Source organism: Phodopus roborovskii, unplaced genomic scaffold (genome assembly GCF_943737965.1).
Source record: "Phodopus roborovskii unplaced genomic scaffold, PHOROB, whole genome shotgun sequence".
Lineage (NCBI taxonomy): Eukaryota > Metazoa > Chordata > Mammalia > Rodentia > Cricetidae > Phodopus > Phodopus roborovskii.
In genome coordinates this window covers 31,008,857-31,030,616 of record NW_026126571.1, presented here as the reverse complement: position 1 = coordinate 31,030,616, position 21,760 = coordinate 31,008,857, and the positions used below count along the sequence as shown (strand labels likewise).

The following is a 21,760-nucleotide window of genomic DNA, read 5'->3' as shown; positions in this document are numbered from 1 at the left end:
CACTCAAGCCAGTGGCATCCTACCTCAGAACTATATTTGGCTCTGCTAAGCAGAAGAAAAGTGTTCAGGAGTATACAAGCCTGCGTGTGGAGACAGGGCTGCCATGATACAGTCAAAAGGTTAGAGATCATGCCCTCCTGTCCCTAGTCTCAGGACATGTAAAGAGGCAGAGCAGACAGGGAGCAGCTCATTGTACAAACTGTAGGCAGGGTCACAGAGGGTGGTAAGTCAGAAGAGGGGTCCCCAGCCACCCTCAGAGCCACCCCACCACCACATCAGCAGACTGTGGGAAAGGAGCCAATTTATGAAATTAAATAAAGTCCATGGAGGGAGTGAAAACCGTGGGCCAGAGTAACTCTACCCTGGCTGGGCCCAGCACAGCTGGTGCTCAGCATCCCACACCCCACTTTTCCACCCTTCTGTGAGGGAAGCTTAAATAGGTCAGGCCCCAGCCTGGCCACCAGGGGTCAGAGAGCCTATGGGGGACAGAAGTCAGAGAAGTATGGGTGCTGCAAGGCCTCCTCTGCTGAGATGCGCTGCACAGGGTTACACTTCAATAGGTTCTGCGGGTGGGAAGAAAGGCAGAGACAAACTCAGACCAGGACAGCCCACCATCATTTTGTCCCTCTGGGCAAGCACCACAATCCCCAGTTTTTAATCCTGGGCAGGCAAATATCCCCATCTGCTTCTACTCTTAGGCACCTACCTGCAACAGGTCTCTCCCTGTGGCATTGAGCTTGGGTACGACGTTCACCAAGGATGTCGTAGCTGGGTACATTGGGTAGGGCTGCAGAGGAGGGCCAGGTAGAGTCAGGCCAGAGGTATGGAGCAGAGTTGGAAAACAAAAGGGGCTTCTAATGAACCAAGACCTCCCATAGATAGTCACACCTTATAGTCTGGCAGCTTGGTCATGGCGGGCCATTGTTCCTCAGTCGGTGTCCCTAGCAGTGTATCCATGTGGTCAAGGGTCACTTGTGGGGAGGATTGCACCTACACCTTAGGGACAAGGGGGAGGATTCCTCACTCCCTCCTACCCTTCTCTTACACTATCTTGCTCTATCCCCCCAGAACAGCCTGAGATGAACCCCATTTTTAGGTGTTTACAATGGACTAGGAAAATCCAATCTCTGATGCTTACAGTCCAAACAGACCAGCCATTTTCTCCAAGAACCACTACTCGTTTACCCTAAGGCCAACTACCTCATCAGGTGTGCCTCCTTACCATCAGGCTACATCTCTCCACAGTGTGATGATCCTATGCAAGGACAATGTGGAGGGCAAGCAATGGCTAATTCTCACCCCTGCTCTAAGCTCTATGCCCACTCCCTTTCTACAAAGAAGTGAAGGACAGTAGGCTTGGGGCACTGGAAGGATATCGAAAAATCCTCTTCAGCTGGTCATCCACATCATTGCCAGGGAAGAGAGGCCGCCCAGCATTAGCCAGTTCTGAGAAGAAAACAGGGATACAATAGAGCACATAAAGGACCTGTCATTCTAAGGTGCCCCTGTGCCTTCCAGTCCCAGCCCCAGAAGCCCCTCTCCCTCCCCTCACAAAAAATCCTCCAGACCCTATTTATTAGCCCAACTGGGAAAGAAAGTATCTCAGCAGAACCCCAATGTGTCACCTGCAAAGATGCAGCCGGCTGACCACATGTCGATGGACGTGGAGTACAGCTTGGCCCCAAAGAGGACATCCGGTGGGCGGTACCACAGCGTGACCACCTGGAGAAGACCCCACCCACAGGGACCCCCCTCCCACTTAGAGAGCTCAAAGGAGGTCCAGGAGGCGGCTCAGATAGCAGAAGCAACAATGTGGTATAGAGAGCCACTGGGGACCTCCCTCCCATCAATCTCATATACCACCTCCCAGGCTCACCTCAGCAGAGTAACAGCGGACTGGGATACCAAAGGCTCGAGCCAGGCCAAAATCAGCCAATTTCAACTCCCCATTCTGAGGGGGGATAACACAAAGAGGACATGGAGAAGACTTTTAAATGATTTAAGACAGGCTCCAGCTTCCGTCTCCCCATCCTGCTCCCTCAATGCTCCCCATCCCTGGCTCCAGCTTCTGCATTCTCACTCCCAGCAAAATACCCTGTTTATGAGCAGGTTCTGGGGCTTCAGATCCCTGTGCAGCACGTTTCGGCTGTGACAGAATCCCAGGCCTTTCAGCAGCTGGAAGAGGAAGGACTGGGGAGAGGCAGGGAAGAGGGAATCAGACCCACTGTGTTCTATAGCCCATATGACTTGCAGCAAGTCAAGAGGTCTATCCAACTACTCTGTAAAAGTGTGTGTGTACACGTGTGTGCCCGTGGAAGCCAAAAGAAGGGGTAGAGTCTCCTGGAACTAAGTTATAGGTAGTTGTGAGCCACTCAATACGAATACTGGGAACAGAGTCCTCTGTGAGAGCAGCAAGTGCTCTTAACAACTGAAGCATCTTTTCAGCCTCTCATCTAGTTACTTTTGAGAACCTGCTTTGCATGTACTGGGTAGTAGAGGTACAACAGTAACCAAGTTTTCCTTACTCCTCACACCTTTCTGGACTGATAGGTTGCTGGGCCTTCCTGCATCTCCATGCTGGTCTCCCTTACCTGTCTGCAATTTAGCACACACCCCATGACCATCAACACAAATACAAAGCTACAGTATTACTCAGGACCTGATTCCAACTGGGCCAAGGTACTTACTTGGTCTTGGGCCTAGAACAATGGCTGATGCAAAGCAAAACCTACAGCAAATATTTGTTTTGTTGGCCTTTCTCTCTTTTTTGCTCTCTCTCTCTCTCTCTTTCTCTCTCTCTCTCTCTCTCGGTTTACTTAACTTTTAAATTTTGTACGTGTGTGAGCAGGGGGAATGTGTGCATGAGAGTGCAGGTGTCCTTGGAGGTCAAAAGTTGGTACTGGGTCCCCTGGGTCTGGAGTTACAAGTGTTTGTGAGCCACCTCATGTAGGTGTTGGGAACTGAACTCATATCTGCAAGAGTAATATGTGTTAACTGCTGAGCCATCACTCTAATCCTTTTGTTTTGTTTTTGCCCTAGTGTATGAGGCAAGGCCCTGCTATGTCACTCAGGCTGGTTTTGAACTTGAGACCCTCCTGCCTCAGATTTCTGAGTGCTAAAGTTAGATGTATAAAACACTAGTATTTGTTGAATCCATGAGATATTTCTCATGTGTCTCATCTCTCGAGTGCACATAACATCATTGAAATTAGATACTGTGCAAGTCAAAGGAGACCACATAAAAATGTTCACTAAAACTAGTAGCCCTTGGAAGGCAGAAACATATTATCTCTGGTACTCCAGGAGCTCAACCTGTTCCTCAAGGAGTGCTGCTACTGTAGGCGCACCCAAGCTCCACGAATCCCTAGTCACTTCTTCCCTCACCTTCACAATCTCAGGGTCCAGGTCACCATTGCAGCTGTCGAAATATTTCTTCAGGTCCTAAACAGAGATGGGGGTGTAGAGAAAAGGACAGAGTTCAACTTTAGTCTGGACTCCATTAATCTCCCATGATTACTAACTTCCCCCACCCCAGCCCTTCTTTCACCTGATCACAGAACTCAAAAACCAAAGTCAGCTTCTTATCACTATGCAGGACATCATGAAGCCTAGAGAGAATGAAAAGCTCAGCCAGATACCCAAGTTGGCCTCCAGCTTCCCAATACCAGCCCAGTCTAATGGGGTTCTGTCTCCTCCAACAGACCTCACCTGACAATGTTTTTGTGCTTCAGTTCCTTGAGCAGACAGATCTCCCGGAGGGCTGAACTTGGCACACCCTATAGTATGCAAGGGGACAATAGTCACGGCCCACCCAAAATAGCCCTTTCACCCCATGCCTCAGTCCTACCTCATCGTCATCATCCAGCCTGACACGCTTCAGAGCCACAATCTCATGGGTTTCCCGGTTTTTGGCCTTGAACACAGTTCCATAGGTGCCTAGGGGAAGGTCGGGGGTGAGGGAGAGGATCCTTCTCAACATCTTAGTGTATAAAGGCAAGTTTTCAGGTGAAGGCTAGGTATGGAGTAGTTTTGTGAGCGAGGATGCTGAGGTGGAGGTGACTAAAAAAGCTCAAGGCTCCAGCAGGGAGAATCTGCCACATGCCCGGGGGTGGGGGTGGGGTCGGGAAGTAGCAAGGAGTCATATAGGAGAGCAGTGAAGGCCTGCAAAAATGTTAAGGTTGGAGATTCTGCAGTGAATTGAAGCAGGTGTTCCAGGTGAGATTTGCAAGTGATGCTGGGCTAGGGGGTGAGAAATGCAGGAAGTGCCGCGGCTAGGAAGACCGGTCCACAGAGACTAAAGCTAGGAGCAAGAGTTTGCCGCAGATGCTAACACAGGGAGAAGGGCTGGTGTCTGCACCGAGTGTTGGACTCAGCGGCCAGGGCTTTTGCCCAGTGCTGAGGTCGGAGCCTGCAGGTATAGTTGACGGTAAGGGAGCTGGGACTGCAAGCAGGGTCTTCAGAAAAGGACCTTTCAGGAACATCTTGTGGTTCCATTACCTTCCCCAATCTTCTCCAGTTTCTCGTATTTCTGCATCGCAGCGGCCGCGGGGACCCCTGCGGGCCCTCGGTTCTAAGACTCCCGGCCCCGGCGTTGCAGAGGAGGTGGCACCCACAGCTCCAGCCCCGCCCACCCACTCCCCCGCGCACAGACTTCTGGGACTTGTAGTTCCGGGGTGGCCATGTTTCCCAAGAATGCCCGTAACGGAGGGCACGAGGACTACAAAGTCCAACAGGCCACTCTCGGACTCTATGCAGTGATCAACTCCCGGGACTCGTTTCCACCGCGGAGGCAAACCTTAAACTTCAACTCCCAGGAAGCATCGCGTGTCCGCTTTTCGGGCGTCTCCGCCAAGGCGCGGAGGCTCCCAGTGTGCCCCGCTCTTGTTATTATTCCTTTTCTGTGCTCACAGCCTTCCAGAAAAAGGCCGCTCCGGGACTACGCGTTCCAGAATACAGTGAGGGTGGGGGTGGGGTACTCTATGCTTGAAGTTTGCGTTTCACGGCCTAGATCCTTGGCGCTGTTGTCCCGGCTCTGACCTGGTTGGGTGTATTGAGTCACCAGCGACCTCCTGACAGCTTCAGCACTAGTTTCCACCTCTCCCTAGGCCACCTGGTGACCCCAAGACTGATTGGGGAATGATTCTGAGCGATGCTTTACTGCTGATGACCTCACAGGGACCAGCTGACCACAGGGCATCGAGACAGGTGTGCCCCCATTAGAGGCTGGATTTGAGTGGAGGGACACACGCCAGAGCCTCTTTCTGCTGGGCCCATTTTATCGTCTCGAAAGCCACCGGACTCCAGCGGCTCCACTTTGACATGCCGAGGCCAGCTGACTGGAGCCTGGGTGCCCCCCAGATCCCAGGCTTCAGAGCAGGCCCACTGGAGTCAGCCAGGGTGTGGCCCACGAGGACTGGCAGGTCAGTTAACCCCTCTCAGCAGACAAGACCACAGACAGATGCTACACTTGGAGCAAGCAGCCTTTACCTCACCCCGCAAAGGAGTTGATTATAGATTTTCTTGCACTGCTCTCTAATTGTCTCATGATTGCATTCTTGAGGGATGAAAACGGCTCCAAACAGCATTCCTCCGCGCCGGAACCAGAGTAGCGCTAACTATTTGTTAATTAACTTACTTAAATCTGAGTGCTTTTGCATAAACGACATTGTGATTCGCCCACGTGGCAGACTGAAAGACGCATAAAGTGCATTCTTTATCTGAAATAATTGGTGATTTAGTTGAGAAAACAGGATGACACGCAAAGGTCTTTAAAATTCGTAGTGTCGACTACGAGTAAGGGTGCCTGCCATTCAGCGGGGATGTAGTTCTAGCGAAAGGCAGGAGTCCTCAACAAGTTGTCCTGTTTTCCATCGGTTCAGGGTCACGGTCACCCAAGCGTCATTACCCCTCACATTCTCGTGCCATGCTTTCTCTCAGGCAGACACCAGGGCTTTCTTGGAGGCAGTGGGGTTATTTGAACGGGAACCCTGCAGAGCCTTAACGGCGGAGAATCTGTAGTTCAACTCCCTGAACATCCATTTCCTGGCCATACTCCACTCCCTCGATTCCCAACGTGAAGCTGACTCCTTTTCTCCCAGAGATGGCTCACTAGAGCCAAAAGAGGACGTCCCCGGAGTCTTGCCGGGCGTGTGTGTGGAGGAGACGGGCTGGGTGCCGCGCCGGCGGTGTCGGGCAGTGCCTGGGAGCGCGCTCCCGCCGCGGAGTCTCAGCGCCCGCTCTCCGCCTCTCAGCTAGCCGCGCCGGGGCCGCGCACGGCGCTCTGCGGGGGGCGCGCACGCTGGAGGCTGGCCTGCCCGCGGCGCGGGGGAAAGTTGAGTTGGGAGAAGTTGGGAGCGGCGGGGACGCGCCCCGGGGTGGGCACCGGGAAGTCGTCGGGAGCGCGCGAGGGTTCCGAAGGATCAGGGGAGACCCGGAGACCCCCGGGACACGAAATCCAGAGCTAGCGGGTAAGCAGATAGGTGGGGGAGGGGGAGGGCCGCAAGAGGGGGGGAGCTTGAGACTTGAGCGCCGAGGGAGTGGAAGTGGAGGAAAGGGCGGGGACTGGGGCGCAGGGAGCGAGGTCTTAGGGAGAAGGATGGGGAGGTGAGTGGGAGTACCGCTCCGGAGCGAGATTCCGGGGTCCGCCTCTTAAGAGTTGCCTAAAGCCAGGGTGCCGCGCCCCCTGCCACCAGGAGGGGGTAGTCTCAGGGAGCTACTACCTTCAGCCTGCTCTCCCACTCCAGGGTGGGTTCCAGACGACCCCCTGCCACCGAAACTTGCCAGTTTGGGGTTGCCCGACACCTCAAACCCCCCCATCTCAGGATTGGAAGGCGGAGCACTGAAAGGGGGTTGGCGGGTCGGGTCAGGACAAGAGGTCAGACAGAAGAGGGAGCAAGTGGGTGGGGAAGAGAAAGAAGAGCCTGAAGTTTGATTTTCTTTTTTTCTTTTCTTTTTTTTTTTTTGGTGGGGGGGCTGCCTCCCCTGGGTAGGGAGCTCCTAGCTGGGTGTGGAGGCAGTGCTGCCTCAAATCTGGGTCCATTTTATTAAACTCTCCACCTCCACCAGCTCCACAAGCCAAGAGCTGTGGAATGTACGAATTCACTTGGGGAATGGTTAATGCCCAAGTGGGGGTCCGGAGTGCTAATCCCCTTGGGCTGGGGGAGAGATGCTAATCCTTCGGGCCCGTCGGGGCTGGTCCGGGGAATGTGCCCCCACTAGGATTATCGGCAGCGATGCTCTGGACAGAGGCTGCTTTGTATTCTACGACAGCGGGGGAGGGGTGGGGGCACAGGGGTAAAGGGAGGAGGGCTTGGTGGAGGAGCATTTTTGAGTGCAAAGCCTGGAGGTGGGAGTGAGCACCTTCAGGTGCTGAGAACAGACTCCCTATACCCCTTCTAGACCAGGTCCTCTCCCTGACAACTCTCCCCCACACTAGCCAGCCCTGGCTGAAGGCCGGCTAAGGGGGGAGGTGGAAAGATCAGTCAGCTGAGTTGGAGTTCTTGCCAGGAATGTGTAGTTGAGACTCCCCACCCTGGGCTGATTCCCCCCAACACCTCTATTTTTTGACCCTATACTAACCTGTCTCACAGCCAAGGTAACCATAAATCAGACAACCCCACCTCCGCAGCCGTTTAGTACTGTTACCTCTGGGGAGCCTTGGGTGTTGCCCTCTCTAGGAAGGGATTGACAGCGCCCCACCACCACCACCACCACCGTTTGCACTGGTTGGGTTCCCTCCACCCCCAATCACACCCTATAGTCACTGTCAGGAGGGCTGCCCTGTCACTCAGATTTTCCTGGCCCAAGGCTAGGGAGGGGAGGGATAGAGACTGCCCCTCAGGATTTCTGTGCCCACCCCCTTGACGATGTCACGTGCCCCTCCCCCAGTATAAGTCTCAGTGTCCAGTTCCTTCGTTCCTCCTACTGAGTGAGTGGAGCTGGGTTCCTTTTCTGCACTGGGAAGCCCGCTCCTGCTCTCTGTCAAGGGCTGGTGGTGCTGCTGCTCTGCCTGCCTTGTGGAGCACACCCTGCTACCTACCTGCAGGCCCTCTGCTTTCCCTTCTGGGTTTTCTCCAAACTCCTTTCTGGTCTTTTCTGTTTGGGAAGCCGGCCACCCTGGTCTCCACACCCCTCCTGCTCGGTGGGGTGTCTCGCTCCCTACCACACCCCTTTCAGGTCTCAGGCTCACCTCCAGGGCCCCTGGTCCCTGCTCTTGTGCCCTTCACTCCTGCCCCTGCTCTCTGTCGCCCCCTCCCTGTCTCTTCTGCTTTCTCTCCAGAGCTGGGCCCTCACTCTCCTTTTTCTCCCTTCTCCCCTCTCTGCCTGTCCCCTCGTCTGCTTCAGTGCCAACCCTTTTCTGCAGTCCAAGTCTTCGGTCTTCTCTTTCTACACATCACTCTTTGTTCTTGCCACCTCTAAGGGCCACTTAGAGGTTCTTTATAGCCTAGAAGGATCCTAAGTTGCAGATGACAGCTGAGGCTCCTGTCCTTTACTGAGCTGGAGTGGGGGCTGGCCTGCTCTTCACGGATGGTGACTAGCCCTTTTCCCCAATCAGGTTATGCCTCCGCCTTGTTGCCCTGAAAGCCGAAGCGACAGCGAAAAGGGCTAAGGTTTGGCCATGAGCAGTGCCCCCAGGCGCCCCGCCTTGGGCGCAGATTCTTTGCACACGGTAAGCACTACCTGCAGGTGAGCTGGCCCCAGCTCCAGTGGGGGTGGGGGGTGCAGAAACTACAAAAAAAGAGGCTGTGTTGGATTGACCGGCACTGCCATCCATATGCAGACTTTGTTGAGTGTGTGAGGATGCTGAAATGGGGAAGGGGGGGCGGGACAGGTGGCCTCCATTTGTTTGAGGAGTTGGGGCCAGTGTAGCTGCAGTTGGACAGGAGTTTGAGAGCCCTGGTTCTTAAGCCCTATTACCTTCTCTGACTGGGTCTTAACTGCATAGGCTCCCCCAAGAAGGTCTATACACCAAAGTTCTAGTCAGAGCTTGCCGGCAGCGACTGGCCCCGCCCCTGGCCCACGTGCCATCCAGGCCCGCCCTCCCCCCTCCCCAATGTGGCCACTACCCCACATAGCCCTCTTCTGATTTTCCTAAGAAGTCTAATGATTAACTCCGGTGGCACAATCAGCCGCATTATATTGGTCACTTTAGCCCATTGGGGCACGTGACTGGGAAGGGACACTGGCTGGTGCCCTCCCCTTCTTCTAGGTTTACCCTTGCCGCCATGGACTTCCTCCTACGGCCTCAGGTTCGAGGAGATGGCCCATTCCCCTCCCCACGAGCTGCTCTGGAGCTGATGCCTTGCTTGCTCCCTAGCTGCTTCCTCTCTTGACCCAGCTTCCTCCTGCCCAGCTGCTTCTGATGGGGATGGGGAGAGTGCTTGGGATGGTCTGCTGGAGCTGCAGAGAGAGGGGCTGGGCAGGACCTCCCTTCTCCAGGCCCTTGTCCATGCCACCCTGGATGTTTTTCTGTATCCCCCACCTCTACCTCTGCGAGTCTCCCCGAGAGACTGATCCTCCTCCCCGGCTCTTGCTCTATGTAGCAGCTGGTACTGCCATGGAAGGGGTGGCATACCCTGGCCTTTGGAGGTCCTGATGCCCTTCAAGTCCTGAAGCTCTTGAGCAAATATTTGGTGGTGGCGCCTGGAGCTGAGACCTGCTGGGGGTGGTGTGGGTAGGGGCTGGACCATGCTGCTGGGCCTGCTGGGCCAGGTTGCTGGTCCTTTAGCCAGGCTGAGCTTTCCTGCAGTCTGGCCTGCACTGGCCCTGCTGTCAGCTGCTGCACTCCCCGCAGGATGACTCAGGTGGGGGGGAGTGGGGGTGGGGTGAGGGGCGGGGCTGGCTGACTGGCTGCAAAGGGAGGGTATTGCTGCCTCGGTGGGCATGTGTGCTGCTATGAAGGGCAAGGGGGCTTTCTATCCACATAGGAGCACACATTCCTGCCCAGGCAGGGATAGGTTTGACTCAGAACTACTCTGAGGCAGTTAGCTTAGATGCCTTCAGAAGTTACTTTTAAAGCTCAGCAATTGTTCTCTAGCCAAAGGAATTTCTTCTGCCACAGTAACAGGGAAGTTCACATTCTGCCTGGTTGCAGAAGGGCTGTGGAGTCCTCTAGTGTGGGCTTGCCCTGGATTTATTGTGCTCTTTTTAGGGGGATAAGCTGCTGGGGAGCTAGGTTCCTGGCATTGGAGACCATAGTTGTTGGGGATGTGGATTAGGTCCCTGCGTTTGAAGGGTTAGGTTGCTGCACACTGGAGATGACAGGTTGCTGAAGTCACTAGATCTCTAGCCCTGGGCAGGTGAGGCCTAACCCCATGTTCTCTCCGCTCATCTTTCTCACAGCCAGAGCCAGAGAGCCTGGGCCCTGGAACGCCTGGGTTCCCTGAGCAGGAGGAAGACGAGCTCCGCACCCTAGGTGTAGAACGGTTTGAGGAGATCCTCCAGGAGGCTGGGTCCCGAGGAGGAGAGGAGCCAGGCCGCAGCTATGGGGAGGAAGACTTTGAATGTGAGGAAGCAAGCAGGGAAGGGAGGCTGAGGGCTCAGGTCGGACTGTCCACCAGAGAATGGGCTGGGTTTTAGTGGGAGAGGCCAAGACAGGGAAGAGGGATGCTGTGCCTGCCCGCTGCCAAGCCTGTCCTCCCTACAGACCACCGCCAGTCCTCCCACCATATCCACCACCCACTGTCCACCCACCTGCCTCCTGACGCCCGCCGACGAAAGACTCCCCAGGGCCCAGGACGGAAACCTCGGAGGCGCCCTGGAGCCTCTCCCACTGGGGAGACCCCTACAATCGAGGAAGGGGAGGAAGATGAGGATGAAGCCAGTGAAGCTGAAGGGTCCAGGGCTCCTGCACAGCAGCCATCCCCTGCTTCTACACCTTCTTCAGTGCAGGTAAGTGGTATCCCCGCCCTTGGGAACTGTCTGCAGGGTCCTAGCCTGGCCTTACCATTCCATGTGGATTCCTTTGCAGTTCTTTCTCCAAGAAGATGAAGGTACAGAACGGAAGGCAGAGAGAACCAGCCCATCTCCCCCTACACAGATGCCCCACCAGGAGGTAGCTCCCCGGGCCACCAAAGGGGCACAGACAGGGTAAGTCCTCAGCAGTGTCCCAAGTAGGTACTCCCCTTACTAGACAGGGAGGAGGTATGAAAGAAAGCAGGGGTCCTGCACTTGCCAGGCCTGCCTCTCACCAGCTACTTGGGAGGTGACAGCCTGACAGAATGGGCTCACTGGCCTTGATAAGGATTACAGAGTGGTTAGTTCACCAATCTAAGCTGCCCGCATCCCCAGCACTGACTTGAGCACTGGACCAATGATGGAGCACTTACAGGAGCCCCATCTTGTTCCTGGGAGCTGCCAGATGGAAAGAAAGCAAATGTGGCCGCAGAACATCACTACATCCAGTGACCTGGCTTGGGCAGAGTCAGTACAGGTAGTTGGTAGGAGTGTGGGGCACTAGCCAGAGAAGGCTTCTAGGAGGAAATGACTTTGAACAAAATCTCAAGGTTACGACTATCACAGACCTGTTGTTTCCTGGGTACCAGGCGGCGTGACGTGCTATGTGAATAAAGGGCACGATGCCCCTCTAGAGAGTGAGTGCATAGATAGGTGCACTGGGTGCCAGGGTAGCACTAAGGAAGGAAAGGAGAAACAGGCAAGGCTGTGGCATAGAGAGGGCATGGGCTGGGTGGGGGCTGGCATCGGGGGAGTTAGGAGTAGGGGCAGGAACTGGTGTCTGAAGGGCAAGGCTCAGTCCTTCATAAACATAAGTATCCGGCTACAATTTCAAAGCCCATTTCCATGTTGGAAGGGCAAGGGACTTAATACTGATAAATGCTAGGTTCTGAATGCCGTTTTCCCAAAACCTCACCTTCTAAAACAGCGAGGAATGCTGGCCTTTGCTCATGCTGTGAGGAAGGCTTATGTCCAGATGAGCCTTGGGGTGACTGCTGGGATTGCACAGCCATGAAAGGCTAGCACAGGGGCTCAGATGCTAGCTGTTGGCTTTCAGAATCCTCTGTCCTCTCACACGCCTACCTTGAAGAGTGGGAGTGAGGTACATGTAGTTTCGTGCCTAAGGAAGGAGGCTGGCTTTTGGGGCTCATGGCTGCTCTTTCGGCAGAACTCTGGTGGAGGAGATGGTAGCAGTGGCCAGCGGCACAGCTGGAGGTGACGATGGAGGTGCTGCAGGGCGTCCCCTGACCAAAGCCCAGCCTGGACATCGAAGTTACAACCTTCAGGAGAGACGTCGGATTGGCAGTATGACAGGGGTGGAGCAGGCACTCTTGCCCAGAGTCCCTACTGATGAGAGTGAGGCCCAGACACTGGCCACAGCTGACCTTGACCTCATGAAAAGTGAGTGCTGCTGGGCCTATAACCCATCTCATTGTTGGTGCGACAAAGGGTAAAAAAAGGAGCAAACTGATCCTGGCCCTCTGCGTGCCCCAAGGTCACCGGTTTGAGGATGTTCCTGGGGTACGGCGACACCTGGTGAGGAAGAATGCCAAAGGGTCTACACAAGCTGCCCGGGAAGGTCGAGAGCCTGGCCCCACTCCTCGAGCACGGCCACGGGCCCCCCATAAGCCCCATGAGGTACATCTGTCTACTTCATGTCTAATATCGCCTCCCCTCCCATCAGGCAGACCGGTAGTGACATGGCGCCCCAGGCTGCCCACTGCGTCCTTAGGGCAGGCAGTATGGTGTCATGTGTGGTACTTTGAAAGGAAAGCCTTCAGTGAGGTATGCGTCATGGCCATCTGCTGGCAGGCTGTAGTAAGTGGTCTGCAGGAGGCAATACAGAAGAACCCTCAGACTACCCGCATATAGTAGTTCATTTTCAAAGCCCAACCTTCCTGCTCAGGTGACCCTCCCAGCAGCTGGTGAAGGTGATAGCACAGGTGGTATCAGCCATAAACCAGGTCTGTTCCTTGGGCAAGGTTACTTAGTTATTTAGAGACACTGCCCATCTTAGACTGCAGGGCTCTGAACTTTGACATAGTATGAGGTTTTTTTTTTTTTTTAATGTTTTTATTGAGATATAATAGCACTATAGGAAATTGCACTTGTGCCATGTGTCCACTCCAGAGACACATTGCACCCACAGCACTCAGATGGCCACTGCCCAGCTAGAGACGGTTCCCACCCTCAGCAAATCCTTTCCTGCTACTGCCCTGGCAGTGTCCTATAGAGGTGACCATGTCCTGTTTTTGTTGTTGTTGTTGTTTGTTTTGTTTTTTTGAGAGATGGGGTCTCATTTTGTAGTCTAGCCTGGCTTGGAATTCTCTGCAGAGCCCAGGCTGTCCTCCAACTCAAGGCAGTTCTGCCTCAGCATCCTGAGGACTGAGATTACAGAAATAACAGTTGCCGTTAGTTTTGTCAGTCCCGTGTCGGTCTCCAGAAGCCCATGGCTTCCTTGCATGGTGACTCTACTTGGCTCTGAATCCTGTTCACAGACTTGACTCAGTCCTGCCATGGAGGTGGGCATCATAGACATTTTACAGATGAGGGAAACTCGTCTGATTAGTCAGTCACACATGCCTGTGCACCACCCACCATGGTCATGTACCCTTCTGGAGCTGCTGTTCCAGAGGTGAATCCCAGCATCCTCTGGCTCTGTCCCCTGCAGCATTTTCTCATCTCATCCCAAGGTGTTTGTGGAGCTGAATGAGTTGCTGTTGGACAAAAACCAGGAGCCTCAGTGGCGGGAGACAGCCCGATGGATAAAATTTGAGGAGGATGTGGAGGAGGAGACTGAGCGCTGGGGGAAGCCTCACGTGGCCTCCCTGTCCTTCCGGAGCCTCCTGGAGCTTCGCAGAACACTGGCCCATGGTATAACTCCATTTTTCTGCTGCAGGAACCCTTTGCTTCTGCCTCCATAACTGAAGCTAAAAATGACTTGAAAACATTTTGATAAAAAATGTCTGAAATTCCTCACATGCCTTATTAGCATGTTTTGTTTTAGATGTCTCAAGTAACCCAGGCTAGCCTTGAACTCACTATGTAGCTGATACTAGCCTTGAACTCCTTATCCTCTGGCCTCTACCTCCTGAGTGCTGGAATTACTAGCATGTGCCACCACACCCAGCTTCCTTCATAACGTCTTAGAGGATCTGGGAATATTACCTAACCTGCCAGGCTGTCTAAACTTCACTGAATAGCCACAGGACAGGACTCAGTGACTTGTTTCCTCCTTCCTGTTGTTTAATCACCCCCAGTTGTTCTTTGAAAGGCTGTTTCTAAGCAGTTGTGGACAGAGAACTCTGCTGTTGGAATTGTTAACAAAGAGCAAACAGGCTGCAAGTGAGGTTTCTGGGCATTGGGTAAAACGCCAGAGGGAGAGCTTTATCTCTTAGGCTGTTTTGGCTGCTTGGGAGCATTTGAGTCTGTTTATTCCTTAGTTCTTTGTTCTAGAAAGTTGACCTTGCCAGATAAGTGTCCTGGTAGCTTTTGAAGGGAGTTTCATTTCTATATGTTTTTCAACTATTAGCAAGCACCCATTGGGCTTGCAGAAGTGAAGGGGGAAGTCTGGGAACTTTCAGTTGACCTCAGGGTTGCCATGTGGACAAGGCCATAGACCAGCTGTAACTTGAGGGAGAGCTAGGACCCCAGGAGCACCATGAGGAGGCAGCACTGTGAGTTTCTAACAGCAAAGAGGACATAGCTACAGTGGGTGCCCTGGGTGGCATAAGCTGCGTGCTCCTTGGATAAGGCATCAGACAGCTAAATCTTAGTAGTTTCTATCAGCCTTCTACAGTATTCCTGGGAGGGGAGAAGGAAGGGGACAAATAGGTGAGAAGGGCAGAGTGATAGAGACTTCAGGAGCAGAACGGGCTCCACATTACCTGGCTGCCCCAACCTGTGCCCTCTCCCTCCCATCTGCCCCCACTATTGCTACTTGTTCTCCCTACCACCTTATTGCAGGGGCTGTGCTCTTGGACCTCGATCAGCAGACCCTGCCTGGGGTAGCACACCAGGTGGTAGAGCAGATGGTCATCTCTGACCAGATCAAGGCGGAGGATAGAGCCAATGTGCTACGAGCACTTCTGCTGAAACACAGGTATGACCCTTCAGGGCAGGGAGACCCAGTCACATCCTGCCTCCCTGGTCTTCCTTACTGTTGCCTTTCCTGATCTTTACTGTTCTCTGTCCCACCAGCCACCCAAGCGATGAGAAAGAGTTCTCCTTCCCCCGAAACATCTCAGCGGGTTCTCTAGGCTCTCTGCTGGGGCATCACCATGCCCAGGGGACAGAGAGTGATCCTCATGTCACTGAACCTCTCATTGGTGGTGTTCCTGAGACCCGACTGGAAGTGGATAGAGAGGTGAAGGGGATGGACCCTGCCTAGGGGCTGGCAGGAGGATATGAGCAAGCCTAATGTGGAAATGCAGCTAGGGCACGTGGGGTGCTGCCTGGACTGAGTTCTGTCCTATTCCTCCCATCCCAACCCCAGCGTGAGCTACCACCCCCAGCCCCACCCGCAGGCATTACCCGCTCCAAGTCCAAGCATGAGCTGAAGCTGCTGGAGAAGATCCCTGAGAATGCTGAGGCTACAGTGGTCCTTGTGGGTATGTGGGGGAAAGCTAGGAGATATTAGCGGCTGGGCCATCGTGGACTTAGAAACTAGAGGGGTTCTGCCACCTGCTCTTGCCCATAGAAGCTCCATATCCCTAGGCTGTGTGGAGTTCCTTTCTCGCCCCACCATGGCCTTCGTGCGTCTGCGGGAGGCAGTGGAGCTGGATGCAGTACTGGAGGTGCCTGTGCCTGTGCGTTTCCTCTTCCTGTTACTGGGTCCCAGCAGTGCCAACATGGACTACCATGAGATTGGCCGCTCCATCTCCACCCTCATGTCTGACAAGGTCAGCTTATGTATCTGACCCTATGCAGTCCTGCCTCAGCCACTAACCTTGTGTAGCCCCATTTCCCAGCCCATGGCCCTCCTAGTATGCCGCCTGATTCCTGTTTGCTTGGGCAGCAATTCCATGAGGCAGCTTACCTGGCAGATGAACGGGACGACTTGCTGACTGCTATCAATGCCTTCCTGGACTGCAGTGTGGTGCTACCACCTTCAGAAGTGCAGGGCGAGGAGCTACTGCGTTCTGTTGCCCATTTCCAACGCCAGATGCTAAAGAAGAGAGAGGAGCAGGGCCGCCTGCTGCCCCCTGGGGCTGGGTTAGAGCCCAAGTCTGCCCAAGATAAGGGTACGCCCACGTAGGCCTGGGGTAGGCGATGCTACCTTAAGGACGAAGTCCAAGGGCAGTAGAGGGCTTGTAGGGACCTGATAGAGGAGGCCAACTGCATTGCTCCTATAGTTAACATGGCCTGTGTTCATGGAAGAGGGCCTGATGGGGTGGATGGGAGGGACGGTACCACAGGCACCCTGACGGAGGCCTGGGTTGCAGCGCTCCTGCAGATGGTAGAGGTGGCAGATGCAGCTGAAGATGATCCCCTTCGGAGGACGGGCCGCCCCTTTGGGGGGCTGATTCGTGATGTGCGGCGCCGATACCCCCACTACTTGAGTGACTTCCGTGATGCACTTGACCCCCAGTGCCTGGCAGCGGTTATCTTCATCTACTTTGCTGCACTGTCTCCTGCCATCACTTTTGGGGGGCTACTGGGTAAGGAGAGCTTTAGTGGGGGTGGCAGGTGTGCACAGGGCCTGGCCACCAGGTACTGAGCTTGCTCCTTTCCCTCTCCAGGAGAGAAGACACAGGATCTGATAGGAGTGTCAGAGTTGATCATGTCCACAGCACTCCAGGGTGTGATCTTCTGCCTGCTGGGGGCTCAGCCATTGCTGGTGATTGGCTTCTCTGGGCCTCTGTTGGTCTTTGAGGAGGCCTTCTTCTCGGTAAGAGCTTTCTGTCCCACTTTACTGCCCTTTCTGGGCATGGCTCCTGTCACCCCTAAAGGCTCCCCACCTTTCCTGCTCAGTTCTGCAGCAGCAACCAGTTGGAGTACCTGGTGGGCCGAGTGTGGATTGGCTTCTGGCTGGTATTCCTGGCTCTGCTCATGGTGGCTCTGGAGGGGAGTTTCCTGGTCCGCTTTGTCTCCCGATTCACCCAGGAGATCTTTGCCTTCCTCATATCCCTCATCTTCATCTATGAGACCTTCTACAAGCTGATTAAGGTGGGCATGTGTGGGGTACAGAGGAGCCTGGAGCGACCTGTCTTGTCATTAGAAAAATGTTTTAATTCATTTTTATGTATTCCTTGTATGTGCATGCATGTAGTTAGAGTGCCCACATGGAGGTTAGAGGACACCCAGGGAGCTGGTTCACTTCTTTCACCTTTCGATGAAGCTCAGACTGTCAGGCTTGGCTTTCTTCATTTTATCGTGTTTTTCTGTCTTGTATCTTGGTTCTTTCTTCTGGACTACAGGCCAGACTAATTCTGGCATCCCCTGGGAGTCTATTCATGATCACCAAGAGAGGGTTCGAGGAGCTTGGTAAGCAGGAAGGCCACTGGGAGTGTGGCAGAGTGAGATACAGTGCTGTAGTCTGAGTGCTCCCCACTCCACCCTTATCCTTTCCATCGCCTCTTGTCATCAGCACACATCAGACCAGTCTTTCAAAATCACATCTTTTTAATAGTAAGGATAACATGCACTTGCATTGGAATCCAGGAATGTAAAAATGAGGGCCCAGAGGTGACACACAGTCTGCACATCCAACACACAAGTCTCGGGAGTTACTATCCTTGAGCCTCTGTGTCCATGGCTCCTCCTCTTCCCTCAGCCCCTGGAGCCCAGCTTTGGCTCTGGCTCTCCCACTCCCAGTGACTCCCTGCCCCCTCTCCACCCCATGTGGCCTCATATTTAACTTGACTCTCCAGTCTCTTTCTCTTTGACTTCATTTTCAGTCTCAAATGCTTTATTATATATCATGCTTGCTCAGTGTGAACTGAACAGTTGGTTTGCAAAGTCTGAATATTCTTTAGAGTTATACCTGCAAATGACTATGAAAATATTTGGCATTTGTAAAAACCTGAAACCCTGAACAGGCACTTACATGACAGGAACGTTGCCACCCATAGATACTACATTTAAAAAGTTGCTCTAGAACATGACCATGCAACCTTTGGCTAGTGAAGAAGTGGGTTTCTGATCATTCCCTCAGAATGCCATAACAAGGGCTGAGGTTTTAACTCAAGAGTGAAGTGCTTACTTAGCACATTGCAAGGCCCTGTTTGGTCCTCAGCTCCAAAAATAAATAAAATTCATAAGCTAGAGTCTAAATGCCGTAATAGTAAAATGAGTTTAAAGAAATGTAATTTCGGTTATTCTTGGTGGTGGTGGTGGGGACTCAAAAGTTAACTGACAAAACCTATGCTGAGGCATATTAAGAAATATTGGGGTTGGGTACAATGGCATACACTTTTGATCCCAGCACTCTGGCTGCAGAGGCAGAGGCTGGTGGATCTCTGTGAGTTGGAGACCAGTCTGGTCTATATAGTGAGTTCCAGGCTAGCCAGGATTACATAGTGAGACAGTCTCAAAAAGGAAAACAGAAATATTGGTAGGGCCAACAAGATGACCCAATAGGTGAAGTTACCTGCCACTAAGCCTGATAACTTGAGTTTGATTCTTTGGACCTACCTAATGGTAGAAGAGAACTGAGTCCCTAAAGTCATACTGACCTGCACATGGGTGTTGTGAGTGGCATTCATGCCCACACATGTACATATACGCTCACACACACATACATAAATACACACATTAAATAAATGTAGTAAAGTTAAAGAAAAAAAGTAATATTGGGGCCAGGTGGCGGTGGCGCATGCCTTTAATCTCAGCACTGGGAGGCAAAGACAGGTAGATCTCTGAGTTTGAGGCCAGTCCCAGGGCAGCCAGGGCTACACAGAGAAACCCTGTCTCAAACAAACAAACAAACAAATGTAATATGGTGCAAAAACCAAAGAACTAAGTTAAGTAAAAGTTTCCATACACTTTGTATTTCTGTGGTCAGACCCTGTGCATGTGAATTTGTGACTAGCCTTTTTTTTTTTTTTTTTTTTTTTTTTTTTTTTGAGACACTGAATGATTTAGTGCTAACTTAAACTGTGTTAAGTTTTTTTAAATATGGAATATTGCAATGTTACATATCCTTGCACTGGGCCACTCTGATCTTCTCTGTACCTAGTGCTTGCTTCAGTAGCATAAGATACTAAAACTAATTTTCTTAACCTGGTAAGGTAAGCTTCTAGAAGGCAGGCTTGCCTTTGCCAAACTCCCACTCTAGCTCGCCAACATCCAGCTGGCCCCCAGTTCATCCCATGGTCCTCTGTGGTTTCTCCCCAGATCTTCCAGGAACATCCCCTCCATGGCTGCTCAGTCTCCAACGACTCAGAGGCAGACAGCAGCAGTGGCAATATGACTTGGGCAGCAACCCTGCTGGTGCCAGACAACAGCAGCACAATCCTGCAGTCTGGGCAGGAGAGGCTCCGGGGCCAGCCCAACACAGCATTGCTGTCACTGGTGCTGATGGCTGGCACCTTCTTCATCGCCTTCTTTCTACGCAAATTCAAGAACAGCCGGTTCTTCCCTGGCCGGGTATGTAGGCTTGAAGCCTAGAGTAGCTGAGGACACGAAGGGGATAACTTGGAAGTATGGGAGTGTTGTATTTGGATAGGAGGCCTCTGAGTATGGTGCTTGCCCTCTTAGATCCGGCGGGTAATTGGGGACTTTGGAGTGCCTATCGCAATCCTCATCATGGTGCTTGTGGATTATAGTATTGAGGACACCTATACCCAGGTAAGGCATTGCACAAGTGACAGAAAGGTGCTGCTGGCCCTGGGCTGTTTCCACCACTTTGGGTTCTGGCGTTCCACCTAGTCCCCTCTGTGTAACAACACAGTGCCTCTGCCTTGTAGAAGCTGAGTGTGCCCAGTGGATTCTCTGTGACAGCCCCAGACAAGCGGGGCTGGGTCATCAACCCCCTTGGAGAAAAGAGCCCCTTCCCTGTGTGGATGATGGTGGCCAGCCTGCTGCCTGCTGTCCTGGTGTTCATCCTCATCTTCATGGAGACACAGATCACCACGTGAGCCATTCTAGCTAAGGAGCCAGAGCCCCCTGCCAGCTCAGGATACAGGATCTGTCACCATGGGACAATGGCCTCAGGGGACCCTGAATGCCAGATTAGCCAGCTTCTTCTGCAGGCAACAGAAATGTCACTGATGTTAGCTGGGGTGGGACAGGGCACAGGCATTGAAAGCTAGCCTAGCAGGGCTTGCCAGGAAGAATCCTGCAAGATACAGGCTAAGGACACATGTTCAGGTCTATGATAGAGGCCCAGTCCCAGTGGTATAGACAGAGATCACCAGAACCAGTTGGGGCATGCTGGAATGATATGATCTCCCATGTTGTGGGTGCCCTAGGGTTCATAGTGCCTCTCCTCTCCCAGGCTGATCATCTCCAAGAAAGAGCGGATGCTGCAGAAAGGCTCTGGTTTCCACCTAGACCTGCTGCTCATTGTAGCCATGGGTGGCATCTGTGCCCTCTTTGGCCTTCCTTGGTTGGCTGCTGCCACTGTCCGCTCTGTCACTCATGCCAATGCACTCACTGTCATGAGCAAGGCTGTGGCACCTGGGGACAAACCCAAGATTCAAGAGGTCAAGGAACAGCGGGTGACAGGGCTGTTGGTGGCCCTGCTTGTGGGTATGCTGCCCTTACTCTGAACCTTACCTTCCCTGTAGATACCCAGGTTCATTGGAGGGAACCAACTGTTTCTCCTTTCCCAGGCCTCTCCATGGTCATTGGAGACCTACTGCGTCAGATTCCCCTGGCTGTGCTCTTTGGCATTTTCTTGTACATGGGAGTTACTTCCCTTAATGGAATCCAGTTCTATGAGCGGTTGCACCTGCTACTCATGCCGCCCAAACACCATCCAGATGTTACTTATGTCAAGAAAGTAAGTTCCTAGCCGGGTGATGTGCTGTAAGTCTTTAATCCCAGCACTCGGGAGGCAGAGACAGGACAGAAGGAGCTCTGTGATTTTGAGGTCAGCCTTGCCTATAGGGCAAGTTCCAGGGCAGGCTCCAAAGCTACACAAGAGAAACCCTGTCTTGGAAAACAAAAAACAAAAGAAATAAAGTTCCTGCACTGAAGGGGTACAGGACCCCACCTTGGCCAGACTATTTGCCTCCTCCCTGTATAGAGGGGCTCTAGAAATCCCCATAGTAGTTCATTTCCCAGGAGAGGAAGTAGGGCCTTGTCCTTCTGGCTGGCTGGGATGTATGTCTAGGCTCACCTCATCTCTGTCCCAGGTTCGGACCATGCGGATGCACCTGTTCACCGCCTTGCAATTGCTCTGCCTGGCCCTGCTCTGGGCAGTCATGTCCACAGCTGCCTCCCTGGCCTTCCCCTTCATCCTCATCCTCACAGTGCCACTGCGCATGGTGGTACTTACCCGCATCTTCACTGAGCGAGAAATGAAATGTGTAAGTACCCCTGCTCCTCTCTCCCTCCACTCCTGTCTTCTGTGATTCTATAAAGACCAACCCTTCCATTCCTCTCACAGCTGGATGCTAACGAGGCAGAGCCAGTGTTTGATGAACGTGAAGGTGTGGATGAGTACAATGAGATGCCCATGCCAGTGTAGCTGCTGTCCAGAGGCATAGCAGAGACTAATGGGTAGGGGACCGGGGATGGGGTATGGGGCTCCCCTCCTCCTGTCCCTCCTCATTTTTATTTAAGTGAATAATTTAAAGCCCCCTTCTCCCCACACTGCAGTAAAGTGCTTCAACCCCAACCTAGGCCTGCTCTCCTTTGT

At 53.1% G+C, this 21,760-nt stretch overlaps 2 protein-coding genes across 4 annotated transcripts; one reads left to right on the top strand and one right to left on the bottom strand.

Moving 5' to 3' along the window:
* Positions 1–284: 284 nt before the first annotated feature.
* Positions 285–4,629, bottom strand: Cdk5 (cyclin dependent kinase 5). The gene is made up of 12 exons (XM_051203043.1): positions 4,498–4,629; positions 3,848–3,936; positions 3,709–3,776; positions 3,548–3,608; positions 3,385–3,441; positions 2,095–2,190; positions 1,877–1,951; positions 1,626–1,722; positions 1,377–1,446; positions 889–949; positions 707–787; positions 285–563 (listed from the first exon to the last, which is right to left on the bottom strand). The coding sequence occupies exons 1-12, from the start codon at positions 4,532–4,534 to the stop codon at positions 477–479; spliced, it is 879 nt and encodes a 292-aa protein (XP_051059000.1). The 5' UTR covers positions 4,535–4,629; the 3' UTR covers positions 285–476.
* Positions 4,630–5,262: 633 nt separating this feature from the next.
* Slc4a2 (solute carrier family 4 member 2) lies at positions 5,263–21,739 on the top strand. 3 transcript variants are annotated; one of them, XM_051203016.1, is made up of 23 exons: positions 5,263–5,420; positions 8,555–8,668; positions 10,342–10,504; positions 10,646–10,890; positions 10,970–11,088; positions 12,122–12,354; positions 12,449–12,591; positions 13,647–13,827; positions 14,920–15,055; positions 15,154–15,319; positions 15,449–15,563; positions 15,670–15,854; positions 15,971–16,196; positions 16,398–16,613; positions 16,695–16,843; positions 16,927–17,121; positions 19,291–19,542; positions 19,654–19,743; positions 19,863–20,029; positions 20,393–20,646; positions 20,730–20,899; positions 21,255–21,428; positions 21,509–21,739. In XM_051203016.1, exons 2-23 carry the CDS (start codon positions 8,618–8,620, stop codon positions 21,587–21,589), a joined length of 3,711 nt encoding a protein of 1,236 aa, XP_051058973.1. In that variant the 5' UTR covers positions 5,263–5,420; positions 8,555–8,617; the 3' UTR covers positions 21,590–21,739. The 3 variants fall into 3 exon arrangements, with proteins under 3 accessions (XP_051058973.1, XP_051058971.1, XP_051058972.1); XM_051203014.1 differs by lacking the exon at positions 5,263–5,420 and adding an exon at positions 6,300–6,467; XM_051203015.1 differs by lacking the exon at positions 5,263–5,420 and adding an exon at positions 6,856–6,874.
* The last annotated feature ends 21 nt before the right edge of the window (positions 21,740–21,760 follow it).